This window comes from Leopardus geoffroyi, chromosome D1 (assembly GCF_018350155.1).
Source record: "Leopardus geoffroyi isolate Oge1 chromosome D1, O.geoffroyi_Oge1_pat1.0, whole genome shotgun sequence".
Classification (NCBI taxonomy): domain Eukaryota; kingdom Metazoa; phylum Chordata; class Mammalia; order Carnivora; family Felidae; genus Leopardus; species Leopardus geoffroyi.
The window spans coordinates 68,768,796-68,790,112 of NC_059329.1; the positions used below are offsets into that span (position 1 = coordinate 68,768,796).

At 47.7% G+C, this 21,317-nt stretch overlaps 1 protein-coding gene across 21 annotated transcripts in view; it reads left to right on the forward strand.

Annotated features, from left to right (window-relative positions):
• MICAL2 (microtubule associated monooxygenase, calponin and LIM domain containing 2) overlaps nucleotides 1–21,317 on the forward strand; it is a 223,007-nt gene that overhangs the window by 43,856 nt on the left and 157,834 nt on the right. For 19 of the 21 annotated variants that reach the window (XM_045484525.1, XM_045484539.1, XM_045484536.1 and 16 more), the window contains exon 2: nucleotides 6,000–6,340. The exons of the other annotated variants lie outside the window; for them this stretch is intronic. In XM_045484525.1, coding sequence (XP_045340481.1) covers nucleotides 6,077–6,340 — 264 coding nt within the window. In that variant the 5' untranslated portion in view covers nucleotides 6,000–6,076. The remainder of the gene's footprint in view (nucleotides 1–5,999; nucleotides 6,341–21,317) is intronic. 21 annotated transcript variants of the gene reach the window in all.

Here is a 21,317-nt window from a genome sequence, read left to right on the forward strand (position 1 = left end):
GCAGGAGGAAGTGGATGGAGGTGAAGACATGGGAGTGTGTGAGGTCACTTGAAGCCAGACCAATGGAGAAAACTCACTGTTGGAAAAGAGTGAGGAGAGGGCTGGGGCTGGAAGGGCAAGAGCCACATGGCCTTGGGCTCTCAGTGAGGGGGCAGCATAGAAGGTAGAGTCTGAGCTCCCCTCCCAGGGCAGTGTAGACAGAGGGCACTATCTAGACCCTTGCGGCAGTCTGGGAACTTGTTTGGGCTTTCATGGTATGTCTCTTGGATGCGTTGCCATTGGCCTTTCCTATTAGGGCTTCAGATGGCCTGTGTAAGAAAAGTTGCATGTGTGGGTTTAGCCTGCATGTAAGAAAGGGCTTTGACTTCCTGTGGGTGATCTCTGGGGTTAAAATAAGGAACAGAAAGAAACCTGTGGAGAGACAGGATCCATCTCCCTGGGGAATGACTGAGAAGACTTGATCCCACTGAGGCTCTCTTCTGGTCAGAGGAGGCAAGGGTGCAAGAGGCCGCCCCAGGAGGCAGTGTGATGTCCATCTGGGAAGGTGAGCATGGCAAGGCTGGGACCCCTGGTTGGAAGGACATGGCGAGGACAAGGGGGCCCTTTCAGTCTCTTCCCAACTCTGGGGGATGCCCCTTTTGGTTCTAGATGGTTGTTGTAAGTCCTTGTAAGATGGAAAGCCAGGCCTCCTTGGGCTAGGTGAGAAGATGTGCTCACCTGTGAACCTGGGCTCTGCAGAGATGCAGTGTACGTGGGAGACATTCCCCTGGCTTCCTCTCGCCTCCGCTCGGGTGTCGGATCCAGGTGGCTGTGACTGAGGGTCTTCTGTGTGTGACACTCGGAGCTGGGGCTCCTTGTCTTCTGACCACCTGTGAGTGCGTGGGGGTGAACGGCTTCCTTTCGTTGCCTCTGGAATGGAAACTGGCCCTGCGTGGGGGTCTGTTGGCCAGGTACCTAGGAGACGGTAAGTTTGAATGGGGAGCTTGGCAATGTCAATGGTAAGAGGGTTTGGTTTTTAGTTTTGATTTATTTTTTCTATTTATTTAATTGAAACATAAGTTGATATATAATGCATTAGTTTCAGGTGTACAGCATAGGGATTTGACAGCTCTATACATTATGCAAGGTGCATCACGGTAAGTGTAGCTACCATCTGTTGCTGTACAAACTTATTACGGTATTACTGACTATATTCCCTGTGCTGTCTTTTTTTTTTTTTTTTTTTTTTTTATCCCTGTGACTTACTTCATAACTGCAAGTGTGTACCTCTTAATCCCCTTCACCTGTTTATCCACCCCCACCCCACCCCAAGGGTTGGTCTTTACCTTGAAGCATACCTTGTCTGTGAGCCTTGAGGGTGTGGTTCAGGGCTGAGCTTTTCTCCTGGGCCAAACAGCTGCTTTGTTAGAAGGTTCTGTCTGGTGTCCCTCCAGCCCTCAAGTTTTTATAGAACCCTGTCATTTATCCAACACCTGGTCATTCTTTGTGATGCCATTTGGCAGATGATGAGGCCCAGGGAAGACAGAAGGCTGGAGGTCTTAAATATGAGTGTACTAGAGAAACTCTTTGGCCAGAAGGTTTCTTTTTTCATTTGAGAGGTACTTAGGGACTCTGTGTAAACCTTGAACTTGTCCTTTAGATGCCCTGGACTGAGCCCATTACTCATGCTATCACCGGCAATCGGAAGCCCTGAGTTTTTTGGTTTTTGTATTTATTTGTTTGTTTGTTTGTTTGTTTGTTTAGAGAGCACATGCACATGTGCATGAGGGGCAGAGAGAGGGAGAGAAAGGTTCCCGAGCAGGCTTCCTGGTGTCAGTGCAGAGCCTACTTCAGGGCTCAAACTCATGAACCATGAGATCATGACCTGAGCTGAGATCAGCAGTCAGACTCTTAACAGACTGAGCCACCCATGTGCTCCTGGAGCCCCTGAGTTTTAATTTGTAGCAGCCAGAGACAGGGAAAGGGGGTTGTTTTGTGACTTATGAAGTCACACAGGCAGAACCACAAATAAGGGACTCCAGTTGGCAAAAACCAAATTGCTTCAAGGCTATTCTTAGAAACTAAAGCATCACGTCCTGTTTCTTCCCAGAAAATGCAGAAACCTTTCATATTTCTGGGTAGTTGGTTTTATTTATATTTCGTATCAAACTCTAAAAAGCAACAGCTGGGGAGTGGTTGACAAGGAAAATTTTAACAAGAGCTTTTACCCAGGATCCTCTGATTGAACTAATCCTTGATTTTCTTTTGGGGAAGGAGAAAGGGTATCCACCAAAAGAATTACACACCAGTCTCTGGAAGAAAGGGCTTGGAACACGGACTCAAAGAGTTCTCCTAAGTCAGCCTTTCTAGTTCATTAACAGAACTACCTCGTACCAAGGATGCTTTCAGTTAATTACTGAAACTTCCTTGTTCCCCAATTTATATTTGGGGAAACTTAAATCTCAGAAGTTAAAGTGAGTTGTCCAAGACTGCATAACTACAAAGTAGATTTGAACCATATATTCTGAATTGAAAGCCCATGGCTTCTAGTTTTATAACGTATATAATTCCTTGATCCGGGAAGCTAGTCCCTTCCTTCTGGTTTGATGACCTTTGTACCATTTGAAGAATAGTAATGAATGCTGGTTATCATGTAGCTGCTGGGTGCTAAATACATCACATACATGACTGAATTTCTTCCTTGCAAGCCTATGGAGTGGGTGTGATGATCTCCTCTTATAGATGAGAAAACAGGCTGAGAGATACGCTAGATCAGGTGTGCCTAGCAGGTGTGCGAGACCAGGTGCACGCCCCCATCTGCCAGACTCTAACCCCTCTGAGGCTCTTCCTGAGGAAACCTACCCCACGTGGGTGTTAGAGTCATTTTTAAGGTCTTTGACTTCAGTGGGAAAGCTGATTTTACAGGCTGAGACCAGACACTTCAGACCCAGGGATGCAGGTCTAAGCCTTGTGCGAGCTGCTAAGGTACAGTCCAAGGCAGCTCTGTCTGCCGTCCTGCCAGCTCTCTCCACCCCTCTGAACCTCTCTCTAGATAGCAGTGCATTCCTGGAGCCCCTACACCCACCCAGTGCCCTCTGTACTACCTTCAGCTCTCCACTGGAGCCCTAAAATGTTCATTTCTCTTTCGGGGGTTGGGGGGAAGGAAGGGAGGCAGCTGGTGTTGGAAGGAGACAGGTTCTTCCAGTTTGTAAATTATTCTCTGGGAGTCAGGTTCAGCATCATTCTAGGCAAGGAGGAGTTGGAAACTTGGAGAATCCATCTTGCAAAAGTATTTTTCAAACCGCTACGTTCCCCAGACACAAATCTGCCCGCCGTGAGGGATGCGGCACATGTCTCCACATCGGCCGAGAGCCGCCCGGGGCCAGCTTTGCCTTCACACACATATCTCACCCTCCTCAGCAACCCTGCAAGGTGGAGACTGTCACATCTCTTACAAAAGAAGAAACTGAGGCTCAGAGCTTACGTGGCTTGTGTGAGGCCACGAGGGCAGCCAGGGGCCAAGCTGAGCTTTGGACTTGGGCTCTGATGGCCTTAAAGCCTGTAGTTTTCTCTGCACAGCCTGCCCAGCCCCAGAAAGGACTGCAAGATACTGGCTGAATTCAAGGGGTTTCGTATTTGTCCGTCCGCTGCCACATCCTTCGTTCGGCGCTGGGCAGAAAAGTGGATCCAAGGATAGAGAGAAACAAAGTGTTCACTCGCTCTGAAAAGCAAAGGAGTCTTGCTGTCTGTTTAGCCGTCTTGGTGGCGAGTCTTGTACCTGGGGCAGAGCTGAAGCAGGAGGAGGCCGTGTTTATGTGAGCGGTGCCAAAATTGAGCACTGCAGATGTCACAGGAGCCGAGAGAGCATCTGGGAGGGAATCCGTGACTTAGCAGCATCTGGCAAAGCACAGGGCCAGCTCTCCACGTCTGCGGACTTGGTTGGGCTGCGGAGAACAGAGCGGCCAGGTCAGTGCTCGCAGAGGAGAGGGGCCTGGCGAGAAATGGAACTTGGCTAGGCCTGGAGTGGGGAATGTGCCTTCAGCCGAGCACGGTGCCAAGCACGTTGGAGGCTCCTGGGGGCAGAGTGGGCGTGGGGGGTGGGGGGTGGGGGTGGGGTCCCATGCTGTTGCCAGTGCCCTCTTGGCCAGCAGTGTCTGGGTGTCTGCCCCCGGCAGGCTGCCCCCTACAGGTGGTGCCCGCCAGGCTGCCGTCGTGCATGTGCTTCTGTCTCCCGGGGCTCTCCCAGCTGCTTTGGTCCTCGCTGCCTCCCTCTCCTGTGCCTCCCCACCATCTCCTCTTCCCAGAGACTCCTCTCAGCCCGCTGCTCTGTCTTTGCACCTCACAGCCCGTGGGAGGAGCAGGCCCCCTCCATGATCTGCCCTGGATGCCCCTACCCCTTGTCACGAGTTCTGAACTCCGGACACCTTGACCTTGCTGTCATTCTGCAGCTGTACTGGCTCTTTCCAAATTCAAGCCTGTATGGTGTTTCCTTTGCCTGAGAGCATCTACTCCCTGGTCTTCTAATGAAATTCACCTTGTTCCTAAACTTGTAGCATTTTGGACATTTTGCCCCCATGGCTCCTCTGGCTACCTCTAGGCTCTGTTGGACACCTCCTGATCTGGCTTCTATGCACTGAGTTCGTATTCTAAGACCACTTGCCTATTGTCTTATAACCAACTCTTTATGCACCTGTCTTCCTCACTAGGCCCCATCTCTGCATCCCCAGCACCTAAGGCAACCCATGGCTTCTGCTTAGGCATCAGTAATTGTTGCTGAATGAATGAGTAAAGGATTAAGGAAGAAGACAAACACCATTCTCTGCTTTTAATATTATAAGGCCAGCCCACAATCCACATGCACCCACAATGGCATTTCTGTCCAGAGTGGGAAGCCGCCCAGCCCAAGGGCCTTGTCTGTGTGTTTGCCGACCTCCTCCTGCCAGGCCTCTGTCTGGGGGACCTTGCTATGCTGTATTCTCTTGTTTACAGACCCTCACGAGCCCTCGTGACAGCTGGGCCGGCCCTAGTTCCTCGACGCTTGTTGTCTTGCACTAGCTTTGGATTCTGGAAAAACAGCTATTGCTTTGGAAAATCAGCCCTAACTTATTTTTGTTCCTTTGAAACTTAAATGACTTTGCAAAGAAATGCCTGAGGTTAGAGTGGTGCACAGGGAAAGGCTGATGGCCAAAACCCCGGCGAGCTATTTTCGTGATGTGAATGAATACCCATCGCGTTTTTCCTTCCATCAGCCTATGCACTTGTTCCAAACAGCTCACAGCTTGGGCTCACAAAGCACAGACTCCTTTTGTCCATCGGGAGGAGACCCACGTGCATCTGTGACTTTCTGTATGTCTGACCCAGGTAGATCCCGTGCTTCCAGCAGGTACTGGCAGTAGAGAGAAATTTTGAGAAGTTGCTGTCTGTCACCTATGTAGGGGAAAGACCTCTGGTGACTAAATGAAGGAAGACTTTAAAGTTTGGTGTCTAAGGACAGGTGGGAAGGTCATGAAATCTAGGGAGGTGTGTGCTTTGAATTTTTTGCTCTGTGCACTGATGTCATGTGGCTAGATTACACTAATATTAGTCATCTAATTTGCAGCGCCACGAATTAGATGTTTTTGGTGGTGCTAGCTAAATCTGTTGTGCTTTTCTGCCCCCCCCCCCCCCGACCTTTTACTAGTTATTATTTCTAGAACTACAGTATCTGGCTCATAGCAAGATCGACCAGGTAATGCTGACATCAGCCAGGGTGTATCTTTGAACAGTTTGTGTGTATTTCTTTTTAGCCAGTGAGGGGAGTGGGGTGTTGGTGGGGAGGCAGAGATTGCCAGCAAGACAGCATGGCCGGATCAGAAGATATGATTGTACATCTTCTATAGATGATTTATGTTTAGCACTCATTATTACGCTTAGGGTGTTTAACATCTTAAAGGAATTTTATTTTACCCTCTCGGCACCCATCCCCCCTACCCTGTCCTCATTGCCACGGAGCTCACCTCTGCCTCCACCTACCTTTGCAGGTGTGACATTTCTCCAGGTACTTGATGGTGTTCTCCTGCATCCTCTCCTCACCACTGCTCTACACGGCTCCTAAAACATGGGGGAAAATGAGGATGAGAAGCAGACCCAGGCCGGGCAGGTTTTCGAGAACTTTGTCCAGGCTTCCACGTGCAAAGGCACCCTCCAGGCCTTCAACATCCTCACGCGACACCTGGACCTAGACCCTCTGGACCACAGAAACTTTTATTCCAAGCTCAAGTCCAAGGTGACCACCTGGAAGGCCAAAGCCCTGTGGTACAAATTGGACAAGCGTGGATCCCACAAAGAGTATAAGCGAGGGAAGTCTTGTATGAACACCAAGGTAAGGAAACACCCTGGGCGGACATCTCTTACCCGAGTGGGGTGTGTGGGTTGGCTCGTTGGGAGGTCAGGAAGCTGTTGCCGTCTTGCCATCCTGAGGTTCCTAAGAGGTATGGGTGTGTATTCTCAGTTTGCTCGGTTCAAGGTTTCTTTTGTACCTGCACAGCTTAACCTGGGTGGGAGCTCGTGTCTTATCATGGTGGCCTCAGCTACTCTTCTTGTGCCCTCTCCAAAGCAGATGGAATAAAGGCATGCCTGGCATTATCCTCCTTCTACTATTACCATTTCCACTACTACTTCTAGTAGTTACTATTTATTGAGCAACTTTTTTGTGCCGGGCACTTTATAAACATGGTCTCAATGAACACTACATGGTCCTTTGGGTCATTTTAGAGCTATGGAAACCAAGAGTCCATTATCTTCCCCAAGATCACACAACAAGAAGGCAACCTTCGTCTGTCTGATTCTAGAGATTGTGTCCTAAATTCCACTCCCCTGGGAGCCAACATTGTAGAAAGATCCCTTGACTTTAATTGGCTAAGAAATAGGTCTTTGGTCCTTACTGCCTTTTCCTCCCTCTCTCTTTCTCTACTGCCTCCCTGCCCTCTTCCCCAGGATGCATTTCTGTGTTCAGGATCTCATGTGCAGTTAACCCTCTACAGCTGGTTACTTCCCCCATTGTTTGGCCATAGGCAACCTTGGTGAACATGGCCTAGGAAGCGCATCACCTCTCTTCTAGCACCGCAGTGCCCGTTGCCGAATGGGCAGCCGGAAGTCATGACTTCCCGGCTGGCCCCTGGGGGCTGTCAGCCCCGGGCAGTGGTCCAGGCCGTATGTTTAGGTTAAAAGTGAGCGTGCTGAATTTAGACCTCACAGGAGGTGGTTCAGCCAGAGTCCTTGGAATTTTAGTCGGTGCCAATCCCAGACAAGAGGATTGAACTCTCCATGGCAATCAGGACTGTTGTGTTTTTGTTTTGGTGATGAGGAGCTGTTGAGTGTACCGTGGGAGACGGCTGCTTTCTCCTGTCCCTGGGGACATGGCTGCCAGAGCTCCTCCAGGTCTGGGGCGCGCTGACTTTATGGGGCATAAGAAGAGCATTGCACCAGGCCAGCACTCCAGCCCAGAGCTCTTGCCATCCAGGCGGTGTCTGCCCGTAACCCGCCAAGCTTCAGCCCTGTGCAGAGGAGACGAAAGCTTTAAAGAAAAACGAGAGCAAGGGGTGTAACTGGTATCCGAGGCAGCACCCGGGCCTAGCTGCTGTAACTTCATGGCTCTGGGAGGCTCTTCAGACACAGAGAGGGGGGAACTGTTTGTTTTCAAAGCATCACCCTTTTCAGTAGGTACATTTGGCGGCGTTCTTTTAGAAAGGTCCCAGAGAGGCCAGGTGACCGAGCTGCAAGATGTTTGCTCAGGGAGATTTTTAGAGGCCTTATTTTATTAGGAAATGTGGTGGCCTCATGCACTCACGAGTTTCTAGCTGTTGAGGGGACTCTCTTGGAGATCTGAAGACAGACCTTCAGACGGAGTGAGCCAGCAGGGGGATGGGATGGAGACTTGACCGCCAGGATGTTGGGCATTTTTCAGAAATCACTGGTTGGTTGCCTAGCCTGTCTGGCCGGCCCCTATTTTACAAGGTTTGATGGGTGGAGCGAGAAGAGTCCTTGTGGACTCTTGTGGTTGGCAGGTCACCCCTGGGGCCTGAGGTACAAAGGGAAAGCACTAACATCTGTCGTCAGTGATGCTGGGTGAGAGTGTATCTTGCTCAGAATTTTATACCTTGTGGGAGGAGGAACACAGACATTTCAGATGTGTGGTAGCCAGATGACCTAGATCCTGAAGTGTGGAAGACACCTTTGAAAATGTGCTCTAGGGGCACCCGGGCGGCTCAGTTGGTTGACTGTCCGACGTTGGCTCAGGTCATGATCTCATGGTTTGTGGGTTCGAGCCCTGCATCGGGCTCTGTGCTGACAGCTCAGAGCCTGGAGCCCGCTTCGGATTCTGTGTCTCCCTGTCTCTTTGGCCCTCCCCCACTCGTGCTCTGTCTGTCTCTCTGTCTGTCTGTCTGTCTCTCTCTCTCAAAAATAAACATTAAAAAAATTTTTTTTTGAATTATAAAAAAAAAAAAAGAAAATGTGCTCTAAGTATGGCTGTGACTGTGTGAGGTCACTTGAGCTGCACACTTCAGAAACCCAACTCAAACCTAAACAAAAAGGGAAATCATTAACTTGTATAAACAGGGAGGTCCAGACACTCAAAGTCTTTCCCATCCTCTGTCCTTCCATGTATCCCTTGGATGTTTTGCTCTATGTTGGCTCCATTCTTCCCTCCTGCAAACACATTTTCTCCATGTTGGTGGCCTGTAGTTCATATCTTTATAGGTGTGTGACCCAAAGACTAGATTCTCTGTCTTCCTGCCTAATGCTGATTACAATCTCAGGGAAGGATTCTGATTGGCCCATCTCTGGACCAATTATTGTGCCCAAACTGAGGGAAACGGCTACTGTCTTTGGTGGCTCTTTTAAGCATCACATGATTGATATGAGGGAGGCGCAGGTTCCCAAGGTCATAGAGGTGTGAGACAGATAAATAACAGGTGTCTTCTGTGGTGACTATTTATTTGCATTCCGGTTATGGTATAGTCTCTCTCCGTACTGGATTCATGTGGATGGGTAATGCCCTGCTCTAAGAGCATAGAGTTTATATCCTCCTTGTTGTGAGTCAAACAAAACACAGAACGTGGCTCCTCCCTCTCCTGACATGAACAGACACTGTCTCGCTCACACACCCCACTTAGGTATCCTTGGGTGTAGTGGTTTATGCTGAGCATCAGCCGGACAAGAAATGCTGGGTATTAGCATGCACATGGGTGATCATTAATGCTGAGCCGTAGAACACAGCTGTGTCAGGTACCAGGCATACAGCCAAGCTCCTGGTCAGGCCACAATTAGAGTAGAAATTCATGAAATTTAGCCAGAAGCCCCACCTTTCCACGGATGTGGACGCATCTGAGCACCATCTGGAGTGGATCTGGGCTTCAGCATTTCACAAGCATTTATCAGCAGCCACCATGTGCTCAGCATTGTGCTGCTGTCTCTATTCCAGCAGTGAGTGGTGTGTGTGTGTGTGTGTGTGTGTGTGTGTGTGTGTGTGTGTGTGTGTGTTGGCAGTGGTGGTTGGGGGAGATGGACCAGGATCTGTTTGGAGAAGAAAGTCTCTGTTGGAGTTGCCAGGAGACCGGGAGAAAATCAGACAGAGTTGTTAGAGCAGTGGCTTTAATCTAACTTGCACAATCTCACTTGGGATCATTGTTTATTATTAATGATTAGTTATGAGGGTTTTGTCAGGCCCTTAATCATTCTTTCTCTGGGTGTGACTTGTTTGGATAGGGATAGAGTGAACCAAGGATTGAGCCGAATTAACTCTTTTTGGACTATTATTGGCTCTGCATTATGGCAGGACCCAGATCAAATGTCACGTCCACCTATGGAATGTTCCTGGGGAAAATAGCCCGGGAGGGAAAAAAAAATACAAAGTTTAGTATGGGAATTGCCATCATTGCAAAATTGTTGAGTCTGGTCTTTTATTTTATATGTACTCAATACCAGAAGGGACTTGAGAGAATGTTGTGTACAATCTCTACATTTGACAGGTGACATACACGGGGACCCAGGACCCTGAAGTTATTTATGTGAAGCTAGCAGGTGGCATTGACAGGATTTGGGTGCTGTTGATTGGTTTTGCTCAAATATTCTTTGGTTCATTCACTTGATCTTGGCCAAAAGACCGAGAAGCGATTCTTCTTTTGTTCATTCATTCAGCAGGCATTTCGAGTGCCCTGTGTCTTACTAGGCACCTGACAGGAGAGATGGCTTGAAAGGCAAATAAGAAGTGACTCTGAGTGGTTCAGGAGATAGAAACATAATTATGTCTATGTTTCTTAACTTACTTAGTCATTCACAAGGTGAATAATGATTGAGTAGCTACTGTGTGCCAGGCACTCATCTAGGTACCAGTCAGCCACTAAATAGCTCTGTGGCCTTGGGAGGGTTACCTAAATCCCCGATCCTCAGCGGTATTCTCTGTAATATGAGGATAAGAATGGTCCCTCTCTCATGGAGTTGCAGTGAGGATTAAATAAGACAGTCTTTGTGAAGTATTCAGAATGCTGTGTAGTACGTCATAAGTGATCGGCAAGTGTTGAGCCATTATTTTCAGTGCTTTCCTAAGTGTATGAGACAGGTGTGAACACTGTTCTGCAAGAGTACAGAAAAACAATGAGTAAGTATGACTGGAGCAGTCTGGGAATGCTTCCTGGAAGAGAAGGTGTGATTTGGAGCTTGACATCGGAGTAGAAGTTTGCCTTGCTGAGCTGAGGGAACACAAGGCAGAGAGCTGTATTCCCGGAAGACTATGTTGCTGTGTAACAGGAACGAAGGGGTGGATGAGGAATGGGGAGAGGGGAGGGGGGGAGGGCCAGAGAAAGCAGAACTGATGGATGCAGGGGCAGGCCAGAAAGAACGGCCTCCTGGGGCCAGGACGTGAGGAGAGGGTCTCGCAGTCAGAGGACCTGGGGGACCATCGAGGATGGGCTCCAGATTCCCAATCCAGGGTTCCTCCTACCACCCTCCCTGGGGTTGCTCAGTAATCACAGATAACCAAGGCAGACCAGAAGGCATTTGTACATCACCGCCATAAAAACATGCTTGCAGGAAATGACTCATGGGCTCTTGTCACCAGCAGGAATGGGGCCAGCCTATAAAATGAAAACTGTTGGGTTATCTGGTGAGAAGGAAATGTCTGTATTTTGGCAACATCCAGCAGGGTCACTCCATACCTTTTGTCCCTCACTGTGACCCTTGCCCATCTCTGCCTCTGCGGTGGCTCCCCAGTGGTGGGTGGCCCGGGCCTGGGTGATGCAACTGGTTCCCAAGCTTCATAAGCAGAGCACGGCAGGAGGCAGGGAGGTAGGGCAGGAAGGGTGAAGCTAGGAGGGAAGGCTGCTATCTCCTGGCCGAGATAAGGCTATCTGACATTCCGGACCTCTGAAATCACCCACCACGGCCCTCGAAGCTGGGCTCTGCTGCACTGGCTGGGGCACGTCAGGTTCCCGTTTGCCTAATATGGACAGCTAGCTGCAGGCCCAGCCAGCCGACAGAGCAGGGGATGGTCTCTGCAGGGTGAGACTCTGTCGGTGACCTCCGGATTTGTCCTCTTACCTGGAATGGCCTCCTGGCACTGGTTAGACACGTTTTTAAGCCTGGGTTACATTGGGCTTGGGTTAGTTCCTGCGCTTGTCACCTCTGCTCCACACAGAGGTTGCAGGCTCAGCATGAGAGCATGCGCTGGACATTCTATACGAGCTTCAGTGACTCCAATCCCCCAAATATTAAACCGAGATAAAAAGCTCTCTTTTTTGGCTGTCTTCGTGGGAAGTGGTTAATTTGGGTTCACTGTGGTTCATTTTTATAAGTACAGTTATAAAGACTTCTTTGTCTTTTTAAGGGAAAAAGAACGAATTAGTTTTCTTTAAAAAAAAAAAGAAGTGTGTGCTTAAGATTTTAAAAAAATTCAAGCAGGACAAGAACATGTACTAGGTGTATGAAATGCATCTTTTCCCCACGCCCCCAGGTCCCAACCATAGAGGCCACCACCATTTCCACGTGCTCTTGCTGACGGTCTACATGGGTATGCATGGCTGCGTGCATGCATTATGGATGTGTACATCCCCCCACTCCTGACTTTTTATGGAAAAACGTTTTGGTTTTTTGTTTTGTTTTGGTTTTTTGTTATTTTTTGGGTTTTTTTTTTTGTTGTTTTTTACATATTGTGCATCTTTCTTTTTTCACTCAAATCTATCTTGGAGATTGTTTTATATCAGTATGTGGGGCTCTCATCCTTTTATTATTTTCAGGGTTTTTTATGGCTTCCCGTTTCACAATTTATTTTACTGCTTCGCTCGTTCAGAGTCTATTGCCATCCTAAATGGTGGTGCAGTACATTTCCGCACAGACTTTGTATATACATGAGAGCATGTCTGGGATAGTTGTGAGGATTTCTGAGCCGGAAGGTGTGTGCATCGCATTGGAAATATTATAGGCATTGTTGTGTTCTCCCTGGACCTTCTTTTGGGGGACGCTCCCCACCAGTGGGGCCAAGAAGAGCCCATCTCTGAAAGGGGGCTGCCACAGCAGGATATTGCCTACTTGGATCTCTTTGGCCTTGCTGAGTGGGCAGTGGGATGGACACCCCTTGAGTCCTGGAGTCTGGGCGGGGTGGCCTCGAACAGAGCAGTCCAGTAGCAATAAGGCAGGGATGGCTGCCACCTCTGAAGCCCTCTCAGTCACAGCCAAAACAACTGAATTGCTATTGTTATCGCCCAACGTCTGCATAGTGCTTTACAGTTGCAAATATAGTTGTGTATACATGGTTTCTTTAACAGGTTTGCTTTATCAGTGAAGGTGAATGCTCTTTAAAAGGGGAACCACTACAAGTGTGTATTTTTCTCTTCGAATTTCATCACATAATGGGAGCTTGTAGAGCCGTGGCCCACAGAAGATGTGCATGGCTTGTGCTGAACACGGGCCCCTTCCTGGCCTAGCTAACTTGTTCTCTGTGTGATCCAGTTTAAGCAAGCATCACCTTCTTCAGGGAGCCCTCCCTGAGTTCTTCTCTACTTCCCCTTCTCTTATTCCATCTTCAGTCTGGGTTTTGTGCCCACTGGGGACTCCCAGACTCTGGTCCTACCAGATCTTGCTGATTGGTGTCCCCTGACCTTGGTTGTTTTTTGTGTCTCTTTCTCACTGTGGGCTCCTTGGGGACAGAGACATGCCTGGCTCATCCCCAGATCTCAAGCACCCAGTTGGTTTTTAAACCAGGTATCAGTAGAGTGATGGTGGCTATATTCTCTGATTCTCTAGGCAGGTGTTGTCTAATAGAAATATGATGCAAGCCACATGTAATTTAAAATTTTCTAGTAGCGACATTTAAAAAGCACCCAAAGTGGTGAAATTGATTGTAATAATATGTTTTATTTAATGTATCTACAATATTATTTCAACCTGTAGTCAATATAAAAAAATACTACTGAGATATTTTACATTTGTTTTTTTAATTAAGTCTCTGAAATCCCATATGTATTTTACAGCTCATCTCAGTTCAGACTAGCCACATTTCAAATGTTCAATAGCCACATGTGACTAGTGACTGTTAGATTGTATACAGCACTCAATGTTCCATCATACTTGTCACCTTGTAGAAGCAACGTGGCTGCTGCAGTTCCAGCCACCACATCTGCTTCCAAGACAGGAGGAAGGTAGAAGGTGCCGCCCTAGCTACAAACATTGCCTTATCATGTGTTTCCAGAAACCTCATTAAACTATGAGATCCATGGGGGCAGGAGTTGTTGTCTACACTTTGCTGATTCTCCAGCACCTAGAATAATCCCTGGCAAATGGTAGGTATTTGTCACAGGTTAGATCTTCAAAACCAGATGCTTAGAAGATGTTTGGAGTATAAGGTGTTCATTAGCAATCAACAGTTGTGAAAGCAATGGGAGAGGAAGTACCATTGGACAGAAGAAGACTGTACAAAGAGAACCAAATGCCTGCAGGTTCAAGCAGTTGGGTCATTTCCTACTTGGCATTTCAGCAGGTGAATTCTTCAAAAGGCAAGGTAGGAGGCCACACAGACCTCAGGGTTACAGAGTGGTCAGTTATGAGCTTCCGGTTCTCTCTATAGCATGTTGAACCTATATGAATACAAACAGTATACTATATAACATATAGTTACAAGAGTGCAGAGTTAAGGACGGTAAGTTGTAAATATAATAACATATACGTGTGTTCTTTTATGTATCACATATAAAATTATATTACATAAAAACTCTTCACCTTAAACTTCAATGCAGCTTTTTGGGAAGAAAACCCAGATATGTTCCAACTTCAGAGCCTGCTCAGAGCCTTCAGCTGTCTGTAACATATTTTACTTGCCACCTGACGTGCTCCCCACCTCCTCTTATGCATCATAGTCTTAAGAGATATAAATACAGCTTTGCAAGCTGTCACCAAACATTTGTCCATGGGAGTTCAGCAGTGGGAAGATTTTTTATTCTTACATCCTTTCTCTAGGAGAGAGCTGTCTAAATCTGAGGAGCATACATGGGAAAATTCCTTTATGTCCAAATCCACACAATAAGCCCGGGGAAGTTTCCTTTACCTCTTCACCCAAGGAGCTAGCGTGTCAGTGTTCACGGCTGTTTATTGCTTTCTCTAGCTTTTTTTTTTTTTTTTTAATTTTTTTTTTTCAACGTTTATTTATTTTTGGGACAGGGAGAGACAGAGCATGAACGGGGGAGGGGCAGAGGGAGAGGGAGACACAGAATCGGAAACAGGCTCCAGGCTCTGAGCCATCAGCCCAGAGCCCGACGCGGGGCTCGAACTCACGGACCGCGAGATCGTGACCTGGCTGAAGTCGGACGCTTAACCGACTGCGCCACCCAGGCGCCCCATTGCTTTCTCTAGCTTTAAGAAAGTGATCTCTTCATTTACTTTTCCCCCACCCCATTCCTCATGGCTTTTTTTTAAATTGTGGATATACATGAAATTTGCTATTTTAACCATTTTAAGTGTATAATTCAGTGACATTAATTACATTCACAGTATTATAGAACCATCACCATTTTCCATTTCCAAAATTTTTCTTCACCCCAAACAGAAACTCTGTACCCATTAAGTGATAACTCTTTTGTCCCCTCTCCCCCTGGCCCTGGTAACCTCTGACCTACTTTCTGTCTCTATAAAATGTCCTATTCTAGGCATATCAGAGAAGTGGAATCATATAATATTTGTTTTTATGTGTCTGGCCCTTATCTCACTTAGCATAATGTTTCAAGGTTCACCCAAGTGGTAGAATCCATTCCTCTTTTTCTCCGACCTTAATAATATATTTTATTTAACCCAATGTATCAAAAATATTACCATTTCAACATGTAATTACTGTAAAAACCATGAGTAAAATATTTTACACTTTTTAAACTAAGTTTTCAAAATACATTTTACTCTTATACCACATCTCAATTTGGAGGCTTAATTTTAATCACAAATACCTAGTCTGTATTTATTTATTTATTTATTTATTTATTTTTAATTCTTTTTTTCATCGTTTATTTATTTTTGGGACAGAGAGACAGAGCATGAACGGGGGAGGGGCAGAGAGAGAGGGAGACACAGAATTGGAAACAGGCTCCAGGCTCTGAGCCATCCGCCCAGAGCCTGACGCGGGGCTCGAACTCACGGACCGCGAGATCGTGACCTGGCTGAAGTCGGACGCTTAACCGACTGCGCCACCCAGGCGCCCCCCTAGTCTGTATTTAGATTCCATAAATTTTAAGTAGAGAGGGGAGACTCACATATCCAAGTTATCCCAACCATACTTAAAAGATTTCCAGTGATTGAATCCAGTATGAGAGTTTTTTAAAATTTTTATTATGGTGAAATATACATAACATTTACTCTTGTAACTATTTTTAAGTGAACAGTTCAGTGGCATTCGTGCATTTACATTGTTATTCAACCATCACACCACCCGTCTCTCAACCCTTTTTTTTTTTTTATTCATCCAACCTGAAACATCCCAGACTGTACTCCATAAACAATAATTCCCCACTCTCTCCTCCCCCGTCCCCTAGCAGTCACCATTCTGCTTTCTGCCTTTATGAATCTGACTACTCTAGGTGCCTTGATAAGTGGAATCATACAGTATTTGTCCTTCTGTGACTGGCTTATTTCGCTTTGCATAATGTCCTCAAGTTTTATCTACATTGTAACGTGTCAACTTCCTTCCTCCTGAAGGCTGAATAATTCCACATCGTAGGTATATATACCACATTTTGTTTGTCCATTTGTCCACCGATGGACACTTACTTTGTTTCTACCTTTTGGCTCTTGTGAATGATGCTGTTGTGAACCCTGGTGTATGGGTATCTGTTCAGGTTCCTGTTTGCGGAACATCTGGGACATCTACTGAGGAGCAGAATTGTTGAGCCATGTAGTAATTCTGGGTTCAACTTCTGAGTAACAACCCAACTGTTTCCACCTGCTTGTGTTTATTTATTTATTTATTTTTTTCTCAACGTTTTTATTTATTTTTGGGACAGAGAGAGAGCATGAACGGGGGAGGGGCAGAGAGAGAGGGAGACACAGAATCGGAAACAGGCTCCAGGCTCTGAGCCATCGGCCCAGAGCCCGATGCGGGGCTCGAACTCACGGACCGCGAGATCGTGACCTGGCTGAAGTCGGACGCTTAACCGACTGCGCCACCCAGGCGCCCCAGCTTGTGTTTATTTTAAATTGCCATCCCTGAGTTAGATTTCCCACAATTATTATTTCATTAAAGAAATCATTTCAAGTGTCTCCTACATACATGCCAGATACCAGGGATCCCTCAGGAAAGAGAACAGAAAAAATTCTCTGCCCTCTTGTACTTTGTGTTCTTCTCAGTAAGAGGCAGAGCATGTGTGCGTGTGCGTGTGGTCAGTGCTAGGATGAAAATAAAGAGAAGAGAAAGCAAGGTGAGGGGGATGTGGGTGTCCGAAGCAGAGGTGGGTTGCTGTTTTATATAAGGATGTGCTGGGAAGGCTTCTGTGTGACAGTAACATTTGAGCCAAGAACTAAAGAAAGCGAGAACATGAGCATATGGCTCCTAGAGGGAAGAGAATTCTAGACAGCGGGAACAGCAGTAGGCGCAGAGGTACCGACAAGTGAAGGTGCTGGGTATTTCTGGAAACAGTGAGAAGACTGATGAGGTTAGATGGCCCTAGGTGGGGTCCAGGAAGTGAGCCCAGACTGTGTGGGCCATGAGGCCTCTGGGAGGGCTTTGCCTTTTATTCTGACTGAGATACAAAGCCATGGAAGGCTTTGGAGTAGAGACCCACAAAACTCCACCATGAAAGGGACTGTGGGATCTGAGTGATGCTGGAAGTGAAGGTAGACCAGTCTTCCAACTGTGCGTAACAGCTGTCTCAGCCATAAGGAATTTATTGCGTCCTGTGCTTGTTTGTCTTAGAGGGAAAGACGCAACAGATTAGGAAAAGGCTAAAACCAGCCTTGCTGCCCAGGTTTGGGCAGACCTGGTCATTCTGATTTAAAGTCTTGGAAAGAAAGAATCCTCCGGACTGTCCACAGAACTGAACACTACCCATGAAGAAGTATTCTCATTAATTTACTCCTTTACTCCCTCATCGAGTGGCTGCTAAGGGCTGACTCTCTATGTTGGGCCCCAGAGACAAAGATGCAGACACAGAAGGCCCCTACACTTGCGGGGCTTTCTGTCCAGTTAGCAGGGAACAGAAGCACACAAAGATAACTTTATCCTGTCATCCCAAGAAGGACATTGTGCTGTGGGTGTTGTGATAGACCTGGGGAAGGGAGTTGATTCTAGATAGGGTGACAGGGAGGTGGCATTTAAGCTGAAGTCTCTAGGTGAGAAGGAGTCAGGCAAAGAGTTGGTTGTTCAGAGAGGACAGCAAGTGCAAAGGCCCTGAGGTGGGAAAGCTCTTGGTCATTTAGAAGAAGCAGCCAGGCAGCCAAGACAGGGCTGGGGTGAGCCAAGGGGATAGTGATACAGGGGAGGTTGGGGTGGTGACTAGGAGACAGATCATTGAAGGGCCTTCCATGTAGTCTGTTTTGCCAGTGTTTGCCTTTATTATGAGAACTCTCTTTGACTGCTTACTAAGTATTATGATGCTGCCTCTGTTTCTTCTTCTGTGAAGTGGGAATAATAATAGTTATTATCTTACAGGGCTGAGGTGAAGGTTATGTGGGAAATATACCTAAAGCACTTAAAGTACCTGGTAGCGGTTAATTACCTCCTTCTCCTTGAAAGGCTCCTGTTGCATTTGTGACACGACTTTCCTGATCCATCTTTGCAGGTGTCTTCGTGTTCTTTCTTCTTTTCCATAGTGCGTACCCCAAGGGCTTGGGCCTGACTCCTTTGCTTCTGCTGGGGGTGCTCTCTCAGGAGAAGCTTTTGCTACACTCAGCTGTCACTCCCCACAAAGATGACTGTCTATAGTCCCTACCTTCTTGAGCCCCATGGCCCCACGTAGGCACTTCTGGATGTCTTTAGGATGCCCCTTGGGCACTTTTAAGCCACATTCACTAATTTCTTTCTGACACCTGCTTCTCTTCCCGTTTCTTCACTGGCTCTCATCATTTCCTGAGTTGTGCTGTGCCTTCCTTTACAATTCCAATCACGCCTGTCCCTTCTCTCCATTCCCACTTGGGAATGGCGGCAGTGACCTCCTACCCAGGTGATCCGGTCACCAGTCTCTGAACTCCCCTTTGCCTTTCTCCCTCTCCAGCCCTGCCACCCAGCCCTGTGGAGCCTTCCTTCAGAAATAAGCATCTGACTTCGGTTTGCTCAAATCTGTGGCTCCCCAGTGTCTGTCATACCCTCCCGCCCCCAGCTTGGCCTGGTGCCCTGGCTGATCATCCGGCTCCTGCCTCACCAGCCTGCTGTTCCAGAACAGCCTTCCTGCCTGTCCCATCCTAGCCACACCGCGCCCCTTGCTCCCCGACTTCTCCCCCTCCTGCTCTGGCCAGCGGCCCATGGCCCCCCTCCCCCCCCCCGAACCCTCTCCTCGGAGGCCCTTCGCCTGAGTGGTTCCAGCAGCTGCCACCTGCCACCTCTGCCCCGGCCACCCCTTCCCAGCACCCAGCACTGCTCTGCCTAAACTCCTCTGAAATGCTCCTCTCCAGTCACGTCTCAGAGCTGCCACTGCTGTGGCCAGGCTGCCCTCACCGGACCTGGTGCTGGCCCAGGCCCCTGTCCTCTGCCAGCTCCTCCCTTGCCTCCCCTTGCCTTCATTTCCCTGCCTGTCCTGGAGCCCATGCTCATTCCCCGCGGTTGTGTTGGGCAGCTTCTCAGTGCCCTGACTGCAGGCTGACCCTGCCTTGGGAGGTCTGCCCTGAACTCACCCTGGTAGAGAAGGTAGCAGAGTGGACGGGTGGTCTCAGGACCACCCTGTGCTGAGCGTCCTGGTGCAGCCTTGTAAGAAAGCCCAGCCAGTTTTCTAACCCGCTCCCTTCCTCTGGCTGCCTATCCTCCCTCTGCCCCCTTCCTTTAAGCAGCTGTCGCTTCTCATGAAACTGGTGGCATCAGATCTGTTTCTTCTCTTCTCAACCGAATTCTCAGGGAAGATGACCTCTGTACCCCTTCCTCCATGGCTTCACCTCCCTCTTGTTCTAGCTTCCTATCACACCAGTAGAGACGATCTTTTCCGGGTCACTGGGGGCCCTGAAGACCATGACGACTGGTGTATCCTTGCCTACCCGGCACCTTGCGGACGTTGGACGTGGCGGGGTCACCATCTCCTTGAAAGTCTTTTCCCCGGAGAGAGGTGCCTGGGTGAAGTCCGTGAGCCCTGGCCCTTGGGAGAGAGGAGAATGTAGGTGATGCTCCCTTGCAAGGAACTGTAAACCTGATTATCACCAGGTTTAAATTCTTCCAGTGTTTCCATGCTTTCTTGGCAGGAGGGGTTGCCATGAAAAGCACATCACTGGCCTTTGTGCTGCTGCTGCTGAACTCAGCGACAGGTGTGGGTGGTGTGGATTTACGAGCCCTGCGAGTGCTGCCGGAGCCTTTTGTATTCTCCCCTCTCAGATTTACTCCAGGGCTCCAGACCGTACTGAATGACTTCTCCTTTATTAGAACTTACTGATGCATCACAATGGCATAAAGCTTTTCTGCTCGTGAAGCAATTTTGCCTCTAGCATCTCACTTGATTCTCGTACCAACTCAGTGAGGTAAAAAGGGCTGGGGTTACCATCCCTACTTTCTAGATGGGGAAACTGAGGCTCAGCCAGATTAAGGGACTTGCCTGGAATTTCATGGGGATAAATGGAAGAATGCAAGAATGTTCAAAACCAGGGGTCCCAGACTGCAGTGCCCAGTTAATTGACCTTTGTGCGAGGACCTCACTGTAGGCAGTGACTGTCGGAAATACGATGTCCATCGTACCTCCAACCACACTGTTTCTTCAGCACTTAGTACTGAGTGTCAAAGATAGGGTGGGGAGGGGGGACTCAGACGTCATTCTTACTTTATTTTCAAAAGAAATCCTGTCTGAAATATTTAAGGTGGACAACAGCATTACTTTGTATTTATGAATTCATGATTTTAGAATTTCACGTTTGACTGTTGGCTTATTAGATGTTCTCAGCTAATGTCCCGGTACATTAAGCCCTTTAGATGGATGTGGCAGTTTGAGATTTGGGGTTAAAGATGGCATTTTCAGCCTTATATCAGCTTCAGTAAATAATTTATTTCATTTTATTTACACAAATGTAAAAAGGAGTTTCAAGTAAGAGTTTTTAACAGCTCGCGTTGCAATCTCTCTGATGCAATAATTCATTATTTCAAACAGTCGGTTAGGTAGATCTATCTAACTTGTTTTAGGATTCAACTTTGAAACCCAAAGTTTCTGATCTGCAAAATGAAGGTAATATTACCCCCTTTCAAGGAGCTGTTGTAAGTAGAAAATGCATCCACCTAGATGAGAGCCCACAATGTTGTAAGCATTCAGTAAATGGTAACTTCTTATTTTGCCCCACAGGTTTGGGGAAAAGGTTTACAAGTGCCCCCTGTGCTGGGGATTCATGGCAGTGCTGCTCTGGTCTGTGGTTTTTTTGGGTTGGGGGGTTGTTTTTTCTTTATTTTATTTTTTTCAGATCAGTTAGGTTCATGGCAAAATTGAGGGGAAGGTACAGAGATTTCCCATATACTCCCTACCCCTACGCATGCACAGCCTCTCCCGTTATCAACATCCTGCCCCAGGGTGGTATATTTATTACAGTTGATGAACCCACACTGACACACATCGTCACTCAAAGTCCACATTTACCTTAGGGTTCACTCTTGGTGGTGTTCATTCTAGGGGTTTGAACAAATGTATAGTGTCCTATGTCTGTCATTATGGTAT